Source organism: Capsicum annuum, chromosome 12 (assembly GCF_002878395.1).
Source record: "Capsicum annuum cultivar UCD-10X-F1 chromosome 12, UCD10Xv1.1, whole genome shotgun sequence".
In the NCBI taxonomy this organism is placed as follows: Eukaryota; Viridiplantae; Streptophyta; class Magnoliopsida; order Solanales; family Solanaceae; genus Capsicum; species Capsicum annuum.
In genome coordinates this window covers 185,255,152-185,270,076 of record NC_061122.1, presented here as the reverse complement: position 1 = coordinate 185,270,076, position 14,925 = coordinate 185,255,152, and the positions used below count along the sequence as shown (strand labels likewise).

The following is a 14,925-nucleotide window of genomic DNA, read 5'->3' as shown; positions in this document are numbered from 1 at the left end:
TTATATATAGTGAACGTCCACTTTTCTATACATAGTGAATGTCTATTTATGAAAAAGTTATAAACCCAAGATTAGTTTTTCTCAGGGGGTTTTCTTTATTGTGATTTACCTCTCAAGAGAAATAAGAGAGAAGTAGCAATTACCCCCATGAAGTTGTCTAATTTTATTCATGGTACACCTAAACATTAAGTCGTCTTAAGTACGCCCGAACTTGTTGATTTAGTAAGTCACATGTCCATTTTTGGTCCAAAAACCACAACGTTAAAACACGTGCGTACATGTGGAAAAAACTGCTTATGTGTCTGTTCACGTGGATAAATACCATCCACTTTCATCATATTTATCCTATGTCAAAATATCCACTTTTACCCTTAATTGTCCGATTTTTCTCTAAAAATAATTGTGTTTTTGAGTTTTTCTCTGCTCCAAAATAGTGAAAGTTGACTTTTCGTCGATCAAGTAAGCTATTATCTAAAATAATTATGTTTTTTGTTTTTTTTTGTGCGTTAGAAATATGAGATTGTTTTTCAGTTAGTGTTTCATAATAGTTTTCGATTACTGTTTCGATTAGGATTTTGAGGAGACTCGCATGCACAAATACGTTTTCTATGATAATTAATGGAGTAAGAAATCACAATTTAAGTTAGGGATGTACAAAACTCAAACCGATAAAAGTGTTATTGATTTATCGTTATTGGATTAACAATTTTTTAATAATTTTATAAAAAAAAAAAATTGGGTTCGATTTTGAATTTTTTTATTGCATTATTGGGTAAATCGATAACCCAATAAGATTCTACTAAATTATTATTTTACACTATATATATAAGTAGGATTTTGGTTGCAACTAAGATTCGATTTCTTTTCTTGTTAGATACTACTTTTTTTATTTTATGAGTATTTTTCTTATCGGTTAAATTGAATCATTAAGAACTAAAAATTGATAAATCGAAAATCGATAAAAAAATATCTTATTGATTTGATTATTGATTTAGCATATTTAAAAATCGATAAAATGAACCGATAATATAAAATCGAATCGATCGATTTATACCCCTAATTTAAGTAGGTAAAATAGAAGCAATTAAAAAAAATTACACATTTAAAAGTGATGGGAAAAGAGGGATAATAACTAGGAAAAGAAAAGAGAGGAGATTTTGAAGTTTTTGAAAAAATTAAAGAAAAATGAGTGTTTTCGTGTTTGACCATTAAAAAATACTTATTTGGCAAAAAATTTACTCCATCATGAGCCTCATGGAGTTTGAAATCACACATTTGCCACGTGGATCAAAAAGGGGCATGCGACTTACTAAATCAACAAGTTTGGGGGTACTTAAGACGACTTAAAGCTCAGGTGTACCATGAATAAAATGAGACAACTTCAGGAGGTAATTGATACTTTTCTCGAGAAATAATAATCACTCTCTCTTTTCTCTCCATTCTTCTTCTTCTTTTTTGATTTATATTTCATAACACGTTATCAGCACAAGACTCTGTCAAACAAGGTAAGATTATAAATCTAAAGGTAATCTCAAGGTTAGTAATTCTTTATGTTATTTATCTTTTGCTACTAATGATATAATTATTGTTGAATTTGAGGAAAAATAATTGATTTGGAACCACTTATGCTTTAAATTTGCTCATGAAAAACAATATTGTTAAACTATATGATGATGAATTTAAGTCTCCTCTCATTAAGAGGGTAAGATATTGGGTTAAGAGTTTCAATGCACCATGATGATAAGATGTTGGGTTCAAGTCTCATCGAGTTATAGCTTAAGATGTCTTTATATGGATAAGATATAGAGTTTGAATCTCAATACACCATATAAATGATGGCTACGGTAAAATAATGAGTGTTTAGCGAAATGTCATGAAACATATCCCATTGATATGCTCTATTCCATGAAATGAATATGGTAGTAATGTTTGGTTATGGTTTTCTCATAATTTAATTACGCTTTAATGGTGGTTTTGGATAATTGGTTGCATGGGAATTATTATTTTGTAATGGACTTTGGTTTTGGAAATACTATTCCCCCAATGTGTTTGATAAAATGCCTATAACATGTTTTCACTATAATATTAGTTTTTTTTAATGGAACTTATGCGTTGTTTAAACTTGGTAATGGAATCCTAAATAATATAAATAGTTTTGAAATGATTTGGCTTAATAAACACACTTGTGGAGTACATAAGAATCCACAAGTTAATTGGATAATATGATCTATGGGTATATGGAAATCCCTTATCTCAAAAATGTTTGGCTAAGGACAATACTTGCAAGTTATAGTCGGTATAACGATACCACTACTAGTGGCCTTGGTTAATAATAAATGGATAATGATTTGGTTGTTTGTAATGATTTTAATTAGGCTTAACGGAGGAAAGACAGTAAAGCCGTGAAAGGTGGAGGTCCCAGGGGGATCAAAATTGAAAACTCATATTTGCCGATGTGAGGTTTGGTCCTAGTGATTGTGTGCATGATGTCACACTTTATATTTTGGAGGATGTACTAGTCATCCTAGGTTTTTTTCTCTAGTCGTGCGGCTTCACGTACTGGGGCCCTTTCAGCAGGGGGAGCTGAACCCATATAGCCTATGGGTGGTTTAGGACGCCAAAGTTATATAGCCCAAGTAAAGGTTTTAATGTCATGCTAAATTCGGTTCCCTTTCCCGGCATAGTTATACATATATATGTATGGTTTGTGTGCATATGATTGGTTGTACTTGATTTTATAATTGGTATTATTTTATTCGTATCCTGAGCTCATGCGAGCATTCACCCGCTAACGCGTCTTTAGGCGGCTGTATCTCTACGCGATGCAGCAACCGACCATTCTACTACCCCTGCTTAGCATTCGGACACTCGGGGGATCAGTTTTGGATTGAAGTGGTGAGCTTTTATCTATTCGTAAGGCTCTATTTCATGGATATTATTTCATACTCTGGATTATTTATGGATATTAGTTTTGGCTATGGTTGGGGGCATGTCCCAATTGAATTTTAATATTCTTTTGGTTAGAGGCTTTTGTGAATCTACTATGGGTTGATATGAGCGAGATCGGTATTGGTGTTATCCTTAGTATTGATATTGGTATTGAGGCTGACATAATTGGACAAAATTTCTCAGTGCTCCATCGTATTTTATTTTGGGATTATTTAATTATTAATGAAACTTATTTAGTTATGGTTGGATCTATGATTTAGTTAGGCTTGGTATGGGACGGTCGGACTCGGTTGTGTCGATCTCGGTAATAGACCTATCTCTGAGTCTGTAATCTGGATAGTTACGCTATCTTGTTATATATTTGAAATTCAGCCAACTCAAAGTAGGCAACTAGAGGCTGGGTTGGGTGACGAGGGATGGTCTCCAGTCTCGGGTGGACTTAAGACGCCCATTACGACAAGGCCCTGGTTTAGATCGTGTCACACAGATATAAGCGGGAGGGACAATATAATAATAATAATCATCAAAAGTGATAATATTTTCACACGTTTATTATAATTATAAGATATATTAGTGAAAAATTCTCTACATATATTCACACCTCAATTTACTCTTGAATTAGCAATATTTTGAAAAAGGTTACAAGCTAGCATAATCTGATAGGATTACAAGACGATTATATACCATTCTTGGGAATAAGAATTTTGATTGTTATAAGCACAGATCCATTTCCTAGGGTGAATGTGATAATATTTAGTAAAGTTTATTGATACAACGTGCACTTGATTGTGATGGTATCCAACTCACTTCCGAAAGAGGTAGAATAATTGAGAAGAAATATTCTACAATTTGCTTAGAAGTCGTCAATATGATGTTTATTATTGTAACGTAAAACTGAAATTTACTAAAGCAAAGAGCATATGTCATGGTAAACTTGGAGTTTACTAGTATAAAAATTCATAGGTTGACATGAACTATTGTGACATTCCGAAGATGTGTATAGTGAGTATTAGACATGTATTAAGGAATTAAAAGGTTCTTCAAAAATTATTTATATTGTTTGTTCTCGTAATAAGTTGGTTGGATCAACTAATGTTGGGATTGAATCCCTTAAATCTGAAAAGTATAAAAGGTGAATATGGACCCACTCACCTGTTATGTGATCTATTAAGATACATCGATATAAGATGATCATATGTGAATTTATTGTCAACCTACAGTTTAACATTCATAAGGTTACTTGCTCAATATAAATTGAGTTAATAACATAATTTTTAGATTGTGTAATCAGGCTAATTCATCTTGATAATCTAGTTAAGTTGGTGTTAAATGCCTTCGATAAATAATTGAACCATTACTTATGAGAAAAAATTCTCATGTGTTGGTCTAAAGTATGATATATTGCATACAATAACATTGGTTTGCATTAGAACAAAAAAATTATGATTAATTTTTCCCTCTCAATTGGTTCAAGGTCAGGAATCAATTATCCCATCTAGTAATTTTAATTTGTGGTATTTGATAAATGGATATACCATGATACACAAAGATGGATTCTCTAAAGTGAATTAAAAAGTATGTTAGTTTTTCTAACATGAGGGAGGTATAATAAACAGCTAATAATATGTTGTGAATTATCATCAGATCCTCATTCAAAAGATAATTCAAGTTCAGATGCTAGGAGCATTTGATGACCCAATATTAATCTCATATTTAGCTGTAAATGCTCTAAATTGAATGTCTCTGAAGGACAAAATCTACTACATGTATGAAGCATGATAGATCAATCGGTCTTAAATGCAATAATTTTCGAAAAAGAAAACGGAGTAAATAATCATAATAAGAAGGCAATATGTTCTTGAAAAGTTTGCGACATAACACTTCATGAAACTTTATGAAAGGTTCAGGTACTTGAAATAATAAAGTGATGAAATCTCAAAATGTTATGTTACATTGTGACCCGATACAAAATAGTATAGCGTTGACAATATCTTTGATACAGTATTGATACAATATTGTAAAAGATTACGAGGATCTAAATTCTATGTTTATTTAATCATGCTGACGTAGAAATATCTATCAAGTGACATGAAAGGATGCATCTTGGTAAGCATAAAACTAACTTAATTTGCAGTCCATATACTTGAAGATGTCACACATGAAATACTGAATATTACCACTTGACAAAATTTATATGAAAACTTTTAAGGATTCAAAATGTTTGAAGCATATAAAAGTTTCTGAGAAACGTATCTATAATCCTTATATTGAATAAATTTATAACTTGAAAATTATTGAAACTGTTGGAGAGTTTTCAAAAGCAATAGATTATTTGCTGAAACGAAAAATATATCTAATTGGATTGGTTATATATCTTAGTGCAATTGGTGTACTAATGTATCTTGTAAATACTACAAGATCCGATATAGTCTTTCGATCAATTTATTAGCAAGGTATAGTTTTGCTCATACTATGAGACATCAAAGTGAGATCAAACATATGAACTTATTTTATTCTAAAGATTGTAGTCCCGATCTTGTTGGTTATGTTGATGCTGGGTACTTATTTGACCTGTATAAAGCTTGATCTCAAATAAATTATGTGTTCATATATGAGGGTATTGTCATATCTTGGAGATATACAAAGTAGTCTATCGCAGTCACTTCATCGAACCATGTAGATAATAGTTGTTGACACCTAATTTTTGCCCTCCACAACTAAGTTTAATTCTGAGTTTCTTCGATTTTAAGTAAAATTTCAACATTTTTGTTTTGTCCGAATAAAAGTGTTTCAAAGCATTTATCTAGAAAAATTTTTTATTTTTAAGTAGAGATTATATATTATCGTATTCAATTATGAAAAATTAAATAATTTTTCTATTTAAATATCTATTTTACGAAATATTAAATTTTAGTCAAGCCTTATCTTGAAAAATTAATTCAAATGGGTAAGATCTTATTCAAATATATTTTGTTCCCAAAAATAATTTATTTGGATAAATATGTGTTTGGTTTTATTAAATTAAGAACTTCGGAATTAAAAAAAAGTATTAATTTGTATCGAATTTCAATTTAATTTAGTCAATCTATTAAATTTGACCATAATTGAAATCAAATTAGCCATAATAGCAATGCAATCCGTCAATTGATTTTTAATTTAGTCAAAATTAAATAAATTTGGCTAAATTTTAAATTTCAATTGGGGTTATATTTTAAATAACCCCAAAATTTCCAAAAACTCTCATAACTTCTACCCGATTCCCACAAAAAATAATTTCAAATTTGTACTAGATTGTACAATTCCTCCTCGACCTTGTCCTTTTTTCAAATTCAAATTTTCAAATTCAAAAATTGTACTACATTGTATAATTTCCTCCTCAACCTTGTCCTTTTTCCAATTTTAAAATTAAAAAATTATACTACATTGTACAATTTCCCCCCACCTTATCCTCCACCCCACCTTATCTTCAATTTTAAATTTCTAAAAAAATCTTTAAATTCTCTCTCCCACATTGGTGGATGAAAGGAATTGAATCCCCATCATTTTCTATAAATATTACCACTATTTTAGTAGAAAGACCAAGTCTCAAGGTTGGAAAAAAAAGTTTTGTGCAAAGAAGAGTTTTTCTTTTAGTAATTTTTTTTTCCTTTTTCATAAAATTCGTGGGTTAATCGAAGTTCTCGAGTTGAACGTTTTTCGGTGGTGATCAAGACTCCAAAGAAAGCTTGTAGTCCCGTTTTGCTGTCCCCAAAAAGGTAAACACACCCTTTCCTTTTTTAGTTTTATTATCGTTTTCTTCATCTTTTTCTTCTTCGTAGTTCGTAGTTATAATTTTGTTTGTTGGGATTGTTTGTTGTAGACAGTCTTGAAGTCCATAGAACGTTGTGGTATCGATATTATGATTATTTTCATGTTCATGATATAAAAATGAGCTAGCAATAGTTGCAAGTGCCTTTTTGTCTTTATTTTTTGATTATTATAGATAAAGTTTCAATCTTTGCTTAAAAGATATACTTATGCTTTGTTTAAATCATTGTTTTTAGCATGTAAAGTTGTTTTCTTTATGTTAAAAAGAATAGTTAATATTGATTGTTTCTACTTTTTGACTTTATTCTTTGATTATCATATATAAAGTTTTAATCTTTGCTTAAAAAGGTGTACTTATGCTTTATTTAAATTCATTGTTAGCGGATATATTTGTTTTTAACATGTAAAGTTGTTTTCTTTATGTTGAAAAGAATAGATAATATTGATTGTTTCTCCTTTTTGACTTTATTCTTTGATTATTATGGATAGAGTTTTAATCTTTGCTCAAAAGACGTTCTTATGCTTTGTTTAAATTCATTGTTGGCATATATATTTATTTTTAGCATGTAAAGTTGTTTTCTTTATGTCAAAAAAGAATAGTTACTATTGTTTGTTTTGCCTTAATAAAATAGTAATTGGTTAAGTCAAGAACTTATCATTTGCTTGCTAATTATTTTAATGGATTTCAAAATCCTCACATGAGAGATGAAGTGCTAGCTATTTGTTATCCAAGATGTTTATTCCTTTTTTTTCGCATGTTGACTTGTCAAAATGATGAGAAAGTTTAGGCTTTTGTGGCTAAATAAAATTATTTAGATATTTTCGAGTCATGAATAGTATGATTGTTGAACGATATTTCACTTTTAGAGATGCTAAAATTTTATTCTAATTTTCTTACTCTATTTGGATTGTTATATGTGCTCTTTGTATGTGTAAAGACTTGATTCGTATCTCTTTTTGATTCGTAATATCAAAAGAGAATCAAATATGTCTTAGAAAGATAAATCATAGGCCGTTACACGTTTTTCCCTAAAATGTTGGTTGTAATTTAGATGTATGAATCTTCGTTAATGTCGCCTTAACTGAAATTTAAAGATTTCCTTTCTTGAAAAGTTAACCTTTATTTTCTTTTGTTATATGGATTAATGTCTGTTTGTTCAATTTTAGAAATCATGGTATTTTTCTTATTGCCTCATCCTTTTACTTTCGCAAGCTTATGTTGTTTGTTCTCGCATTAATTCATTGAATATGGCCTTCATCATTTTACTTTTATTCATTCTTAATATAAACATAAATCATGAGACATGTAAGTGGATGTCTTTGCTTTACATTTTATATGTTGACTCTCATTCTCTTTATACGTGTGCAAGTGTGTTTATCATGTCAGTCAAAAAATGATTTTTGATATTTTCTTTTGCTTTGAATTATGTCACTTTTGCGCCTTGAACGCATATTAATTTCTGTATCTTTTCTTTGCATGCTAACAATATTTCGAGTTCAAATGGACTCCTCTCCTCTTGCATTTCGTAATGGCCCAATGAGGCCCACCTTTTTGATTCAAGTCCGAAGTTTAAGTCCAAAGTTGATTATATGGCGTGCAGGGTGCAAGAAGATGGAAGAAGAAGAAAAATGAGTCAAAACCTATTGATGAGGTCGCTAAGAGACTTGAAAAGTCTCGATTTTTATTATTGTCTTATTCTTTCTTTCTTTATTTATTTATTTATTTGGGCCTCGAAGTCAAAGTTGTAAATTAATACAAGTAAAGCAGGTTGTGGATCAAAAAACCAAAGATCTAGATTAGGACAGGCGAAGATGGACTAAAAACCCAAATGAATACTCTAGGACAGGTGCAAGTGGACTTGGGCCTAAAAGCCTAAATCTCGTAATTTTTCCCGTGCCCCCTTTCTATGCTTAATTGTTATTTGTTTTTTAGACTTGGTTAAATTCATTACTAAGTCGTCAAAATTGATTTTACACAAGGTTTTTTTTTTTTCATAAATCACTTTCCTTTCAAAAAACCAACTTCTCTTTTTCCAAAATTAGTCAAAATAATTTTTCAAATAGTTCGGATAATCGCAAGTTAGCGGACATTTTAGGTGCCTTAAAAACCTTCCTAAAATGTTAATAAGAACCTGTTACCTGGGATTTTCTTAAAAGCCGAAGTCTTTTTTCCGTTTTAGGACTTAGGATTTTTCTTAAAAGTTTTCTTAATTTCTTTTTCAAAAATTAAGTGGCGACTCTGTGATTTCTTAGATTGTTTTAAAATTTTCTTTAAAGTTTCAAAATAGTTTAAAAAGTCGAAATTAATGTTTGCCAACCCTTCGAGTTAAAAAGGGATAAAATAATAGTTATTCATGAAGGAAGCCGAGAGTGTTTGTGGTTGAGGTCCATGATACATCTCATTCGCGAAAAATGTGATTTGAAATGTGACAAAGTACCCATAATTTTTTATGAGGATAATGCAACTTGCACAATAGAACTTAAGGGAGGACTTAAGGAGATAGAACGAAGCATATTTCACCAAAGTTTTTCTATACATACGAGCTACAAAAGAATGGTGATATTAACGTGCAACAGATTCGTTCAAGTGACAATGTGACTGATTTATTCACCAAATCTCCTCCAACTGCAACTTTCAAAAAAATAGTGCACAAGATCAGAATGAAAAGGTTCAAGGATGTTTCATTAGGCGAGTTAATACGCGTTGTATTCTTTTTTCCTTACGAGGTTTTGTCCCACTTGTAAGGTTTTTAATGAGGCAACTTATATGTTTATTGTTATAAATGTATACTCTTTTTTCTTCACTAAATTTTTTTTCTACTGAGTTTTTTCTAGTAAAGTTTTAACAAGGCAAAGTATCTATCAATTAAATATTCAAGGGGAGTATTATAAATATATTACCATATATAGTGAATGTTTAGTTTAATGTCTACTTTACTAGATAGAGAGGAAAAAAGATAGATAGTAATTCTCTATTTATGAAAAAATTAGAAATCCTAAGGTTAATTTTCCTTATAAACAAAGAATTTTTCCTTTACTGTGATTCACCTCTTAAGAGAAATAATAATCAATTTTTTTATTTAGTGCGGTTCACAATAATCCATAAACCAATTGGATTGAACATTGCCAATTTAATTTATAAAATATTAAGGCAGGCTTTCGTCATGCGAAATTCCCGTTGTCCATTCGTCCCCTTGCTTTTTATTTGACTTTTGGCATCAATTCTTTTCGAGAATAAGCATCAAGAAAATTTGTAGGACTCCATACTTTTTCATTGTTTCCTTTAATGTTTTACGCATAAATTTCTGTGGCATAATATAAAAGTAGACTTTTGAAGTGTACATTTAGACATCTCAACTCATTTTCATTAGGTCAATTGGACACCCCAACTTTAAATTAATACGCGTTAATATTGAGTGTCCACGAGACACACAAGGGACAAGTTAAAAGTTAAAATCAAGTTGAGATGTCTAGATATACACTCTCAAAGTTTGAGTGCTTATCAATTTAGGCCAAGTTTGAATATTTGTTGACATATTATGCTAATTTCTATTAAGCCCAACTTACCTTTCATGACAATTGACAGCGGTGGATTACTCATATGAATGGTTATTATGCATAAATATCGTGTTGTATAACACCATATGTTGATTGGAGTTAAACCAAAAGGAAGAAGTGGAATGCCTCTCAATATTTGATACTCAAAATAAGAACTTTAATTCAAAAGATCAAAAAGATTAACGTCACTCAGCATTATCACCAGTTTTGAGAATACAAAGCATACTGCGAAATGCTTAACCTTGAAAGCACACAAAATGTTATAATGCAAGCCCCTTAACACAATGTAATAGATTTCACATGACTTTAGATGCAGATAGATCTTCAGCTTGATCATGTAGCCTAACTGCTTGGTCCGGCAGCCCGCTGCTTCGTAACCTCTTTAACTTTGAAGAGGGTTGCATGCATTTCATCAAAATAAGGTGTTGTGGCACTCTTCACATCATCGATCCACTTCAAAACGTTCTTGTGCGGACTAAATATACTGCCACGATCCTCCTCATTAAGAAACTGTATTCAACAAGAAACCGATCTTTAGTGGACGTGATATTCAGGAACGCATCCTGATCAGCATAGAGACATGCAATAAAGCTCTTGCTATGCACGGAGTCCAGAGAAGGCCCAGACCATAGGGGTCTTCTGTACGCAATCTTACCCTGCATTTCTGCAAGAGGCTGCTTCCGCGGGTTGAACTCATGACCTCCTGGTCACATAGCAACAACTTGCAAGAACTTTACCAATTACGCCAAGGCTCCCCCTTCCATAGCGACATGCAACATATTTTTGAGAAATAAAGAAGATGGTTTGCCAGACTCAAGTAAGGTTACGCAACTGTATTCTGACCATTATATACTATCAAATAAGTTGGAAGATGCAACATCAAAACCAAGACTTGTCTTTATACCTCAAGCTGCATAATTTCACAAACTAAGCTAAGATCTGCAAGGGAAGGTTGGGAATTTCCAAGCAAAAATCTCCCATCTTTCTGCAGCCAGTAGGTATCGATTGTTGCAAGAGATGCTGAAAGGAGCTTTTTACCTTCTGCAGCAGCTTGTGGATTCAAAGGTAGTCCAAATGCAGGTGCTAGTACACTGTTAAACACATATCCGGCTGAAAACATAACAGAAGCATTCCTTGAGAATGCCAAATTCAGGGGAAACAACAAAAGAAGTGCATACATTGTCGCAGAGCTAATGAGATCACAAGCAAACTAGCCATCACTGAAGCCACCAAAGATGCATTTACATGTTTTTCAACATGGCATTTATGTCAATCACAATATGGAAAATATAGCTAAGAAAAGTATAAGACGAGAAAAAGCAAGTGGCGCTTTTATTAGGCTTAATTTCCCATACAATTCTCACCTTCAAAATCTGATTCAATTCGTCCTCAATAACAAAATCAAAAGATCATACTAAACGGACCAGCTACGAACAAACAAATAGAGAGATAAAAGCATCTTCAACATAAGCAAAAAGCACCTGAACCGCGACGTAAGTTAGCATGGTGCCAATCCAAGACACATTCTACGCTTGCTCTTTTCTTCACGTCACTTGGATACCTTCAGGATATAAAGCATAATAATGAGGATTACAACAACTACAACAACATATCTAGTGTATTCCCACTAAAAGGAGTCTGGGGAGGGCAAAGTGTACGCAATCCAAATCACTACCTCGGATGAAGTAGAGAAGTTGTTTCTAATAGAATCCCAACAAAATAATGAGGATTATAAGATTAAAATCTTAAAAGAAATTTACTGCTCAACTAAAATTGAAAATTAAGAAGAGGGCAGAACTAAACTTACCAATGATCAGCAACTTCGGGAAATGCAGAAGCTAGATATCTAAGAATTGCATGACTGAAAAGCACAAGCAAAAATCGTGAGCCTTGCTATTAAATACTAAATAAACAAGCAATAAATTACATCACTTGAATAACTGTTAAGCAACTCTTCAATCAAAAGGATCACTCTAAGAAACATCTGATGCAAGTACAAATCATTTTAACATCAACCAAAAGAGAGAAAAATAGATAACAACATTCTGCTTCAAGCTCTCATAGTGTGTTAAATCAGTCTATGTTGCTCGTACTCTTCAAAAATGTCGTCGGGTGCGTGTTGTATCCTTTAAATGTAGCGCATTTTTTAAGACGCCAATATGGGTGCAACATTTTTGGAGAGTCCAAGCAACTTAGGAATTAGTCACCAAATATCTTAAAAGTGCAAATAGGAATCCACTTTCTATTAAAACAAAAAAAGAGGTCTAAATCATAAAATTGACAAACGTGAATTCTTCAATATTGATCTTACCCAGTCACCAAGTAGGGCAGGACGCAAATACTCGACAATAACAATACACTTTTTATTTTATTATTAAATTAGAGTTAGGGAATTGAATTCTCACCAACATGAAAGTCCATACAGTCAATCAAATGAGCTACTAAGATATCGTGAGAATAACAATACATGAACCTCCACAACCACGTTTTACACTCTTCATGATCGTTTGATATGAAGATGGGATAAGTAGGGATATCCCACAGAATTATTTTACCCACCTTTTATATGAGATAGTAAGCTCATCATTTAAGTAACAACAACAACAACAACAAAAAACCCAGTGAATTCCCACCAAGTGGGTTTGGGGAGGGTAATAGACCCCCGGCTCAAGATAAAGAATAGTTAATGTTAAAATAAGCTCATCATTTAAGTACAAAAAAAAAAAAAAAACAGTCCCATCGAAGCTCACGCTATGTGCAGGTCTGAAGAAGGGCCCTACCACAAGGGATCATTTAAGTACAAATGGTGGAATAAAATAATTAGGAGATTAACTAATATCTCAAACCAAATATGAGTTAAAGATCTCAAACTTTATAAGGAATTATTATTCAAATTTCACGTACAAACAACTTCGGGTTATACCATATGCTAAAGCTAGTATCACATTAGATGAAGTGAAGCCAAAATTTGAAATTAATATGTTCAAAATTGGATTCTAAATTAATAATTTATACATATTAAATATGTTTATTAAGGCAAATACAAAATTTTGAAGCAAAATTACTAAGTCCGTCAAACGATCTACTGGTCCATCCCAGCATATGATAAGTAATTTAATATAAGAAAAATTACCTTTCAAAAAGCTTAAAATCGCCATGAACTATAGCTGGTACTTGCTTCATGATATTAACCTCTGCACATGAAATAAAAATATATTCAAAAAACAACATATTAAAGGGCTTGAAAAGGCCGGATCATAAGGCCTAAAGTACACAACGTTACATTTCTGCAAGAGGTTGTTCCACAGCTCGAATCCATGAACTCTTGATTACTAGGCAACATCAAAAAACAAAAAAAGAAAAACATAAAACACAAAATTTAGGGGAAATTAATAGGAACCTTGATATTCAGGAGTGCGATGCTGGCCTTTAGAAAGTTCAATATTAACCTCCTCAAATTCAATTCCATTTAACCTTACAAAAAATATATTTAAAAATTCAGATAAATCAGATTATGACAATTAAGAAAATAAATAAGGAAGGATGACGAGGAATGAAATTCAGAAATATACTTGCAGAAGATGAGAAGAGCACGAGAAGGTTGAGAAAGACGATCTACGTAAAGTTTGAGAGACATGGCTATATGGCTATGAATGAGTTTTGAGAAGATTTAATTATTTGATTTGATTGGATCCAATACAGTGAGGTGTGGAGTACGGAATGGAAGTGGGAGGCCATGTATTAAAAGGCTATTTTTTCGGCATCGGGTATTCCGACTGTTTGGGGGAAGCAATATTTTAATGACATTTCTGACAGGTGGCAGCTAAATAGGAGTCAAATTATTTTTTTTAAAAAAAAACGCATCATTTCAAATTTTGTAAAAAAAAAAAATCATGTTCAGTGTGAAAGATAATTCATGTCATGGGAAATGAGGGTCATTAGCGTCAATAATGATCTTTTCATCTTGGCTTAGCCTTCCAACTGAGCAACATGGCCTTGCAGCCTGTCCGATGCTTTTCGACCAAATATGATATACAAGTGGGATCTACACTATGAGTAAGTTGTGTGAAAAATTACTTCTTTTTTTCGGTTTCGAAATAACTTGGGCGAAATAGGGTTCTATCGGGAAACCATGAATTTTTTAGTTTTCCCCATTGGTTACTATGTCACTTTTTGACGTGACAGCTTATTAAGAAAATATTTCTCAAAATAATTAAATTATTGGGATATGACATTTCTTAAGAAAAATCTTTTAGGACATAAATTGTAGGTTACTTTTCAGTATTACTCTTTTAATTATTTTTAAACTAGCCTCCTAGAAAATGTGAAGTACTCAAGAACGTCATTAAATGAAAGCGTAAAATTGAAAGAACTTTCCAACATTTCTCTTGAAGAATGAACAATTTATTTATTTTGAACATTGAAAAATAGCTCAACAATTCATTTATCTTTGAATGGAGGGAGTAATTATTAATATAGTTACTAACCATATTGTTCCTATTAATTGATATTTTAATTTTAAAAATAAATAATAAATGATAAGGGTAAAATATGAAAGATTTCTTTATATTTTCTTAATATGTCAAAAATGTCGAGTAAAAATAAAAATTT

At 31.7% G+C, this 14,925-nt stretch overlaps 1 protein-coding gene across 1 annotated transcript; it reads right to left on the bottom strand.

Annotated features, from left to right (window-relative positions):
• Positions 1-10,449: 10,449 nt before the first annotated feature.
• On the bottom strand, positions 10,450-14,314 carry LOC107851096 (glutathione S-transferase T1). Its single transcript, XM_016696013.2, has 7 exons — positions 13,887-14,314; positions 13,715-13,788; positions 13,448-13,508; positions 12,122-12,175; positions 11,796-11,875; positions 11,219-11,424; positions 10,450-10,824 (listed from the first exon to the last, which is right to left on the bottom strand). Exons 1-7 carry the CDS (start codon positions 13,949-13,951, stop codon positions 10,657-10,659), a joined length of 708 nt encoding a protein of 235 aa, XP_016551499.1. The 5' UTR covers positions 13,952-14,314; the 3' UTR covers positions 10,450-10,656.
• Positions 14,315-14,925: the final 611 nt, after the last annotated feature.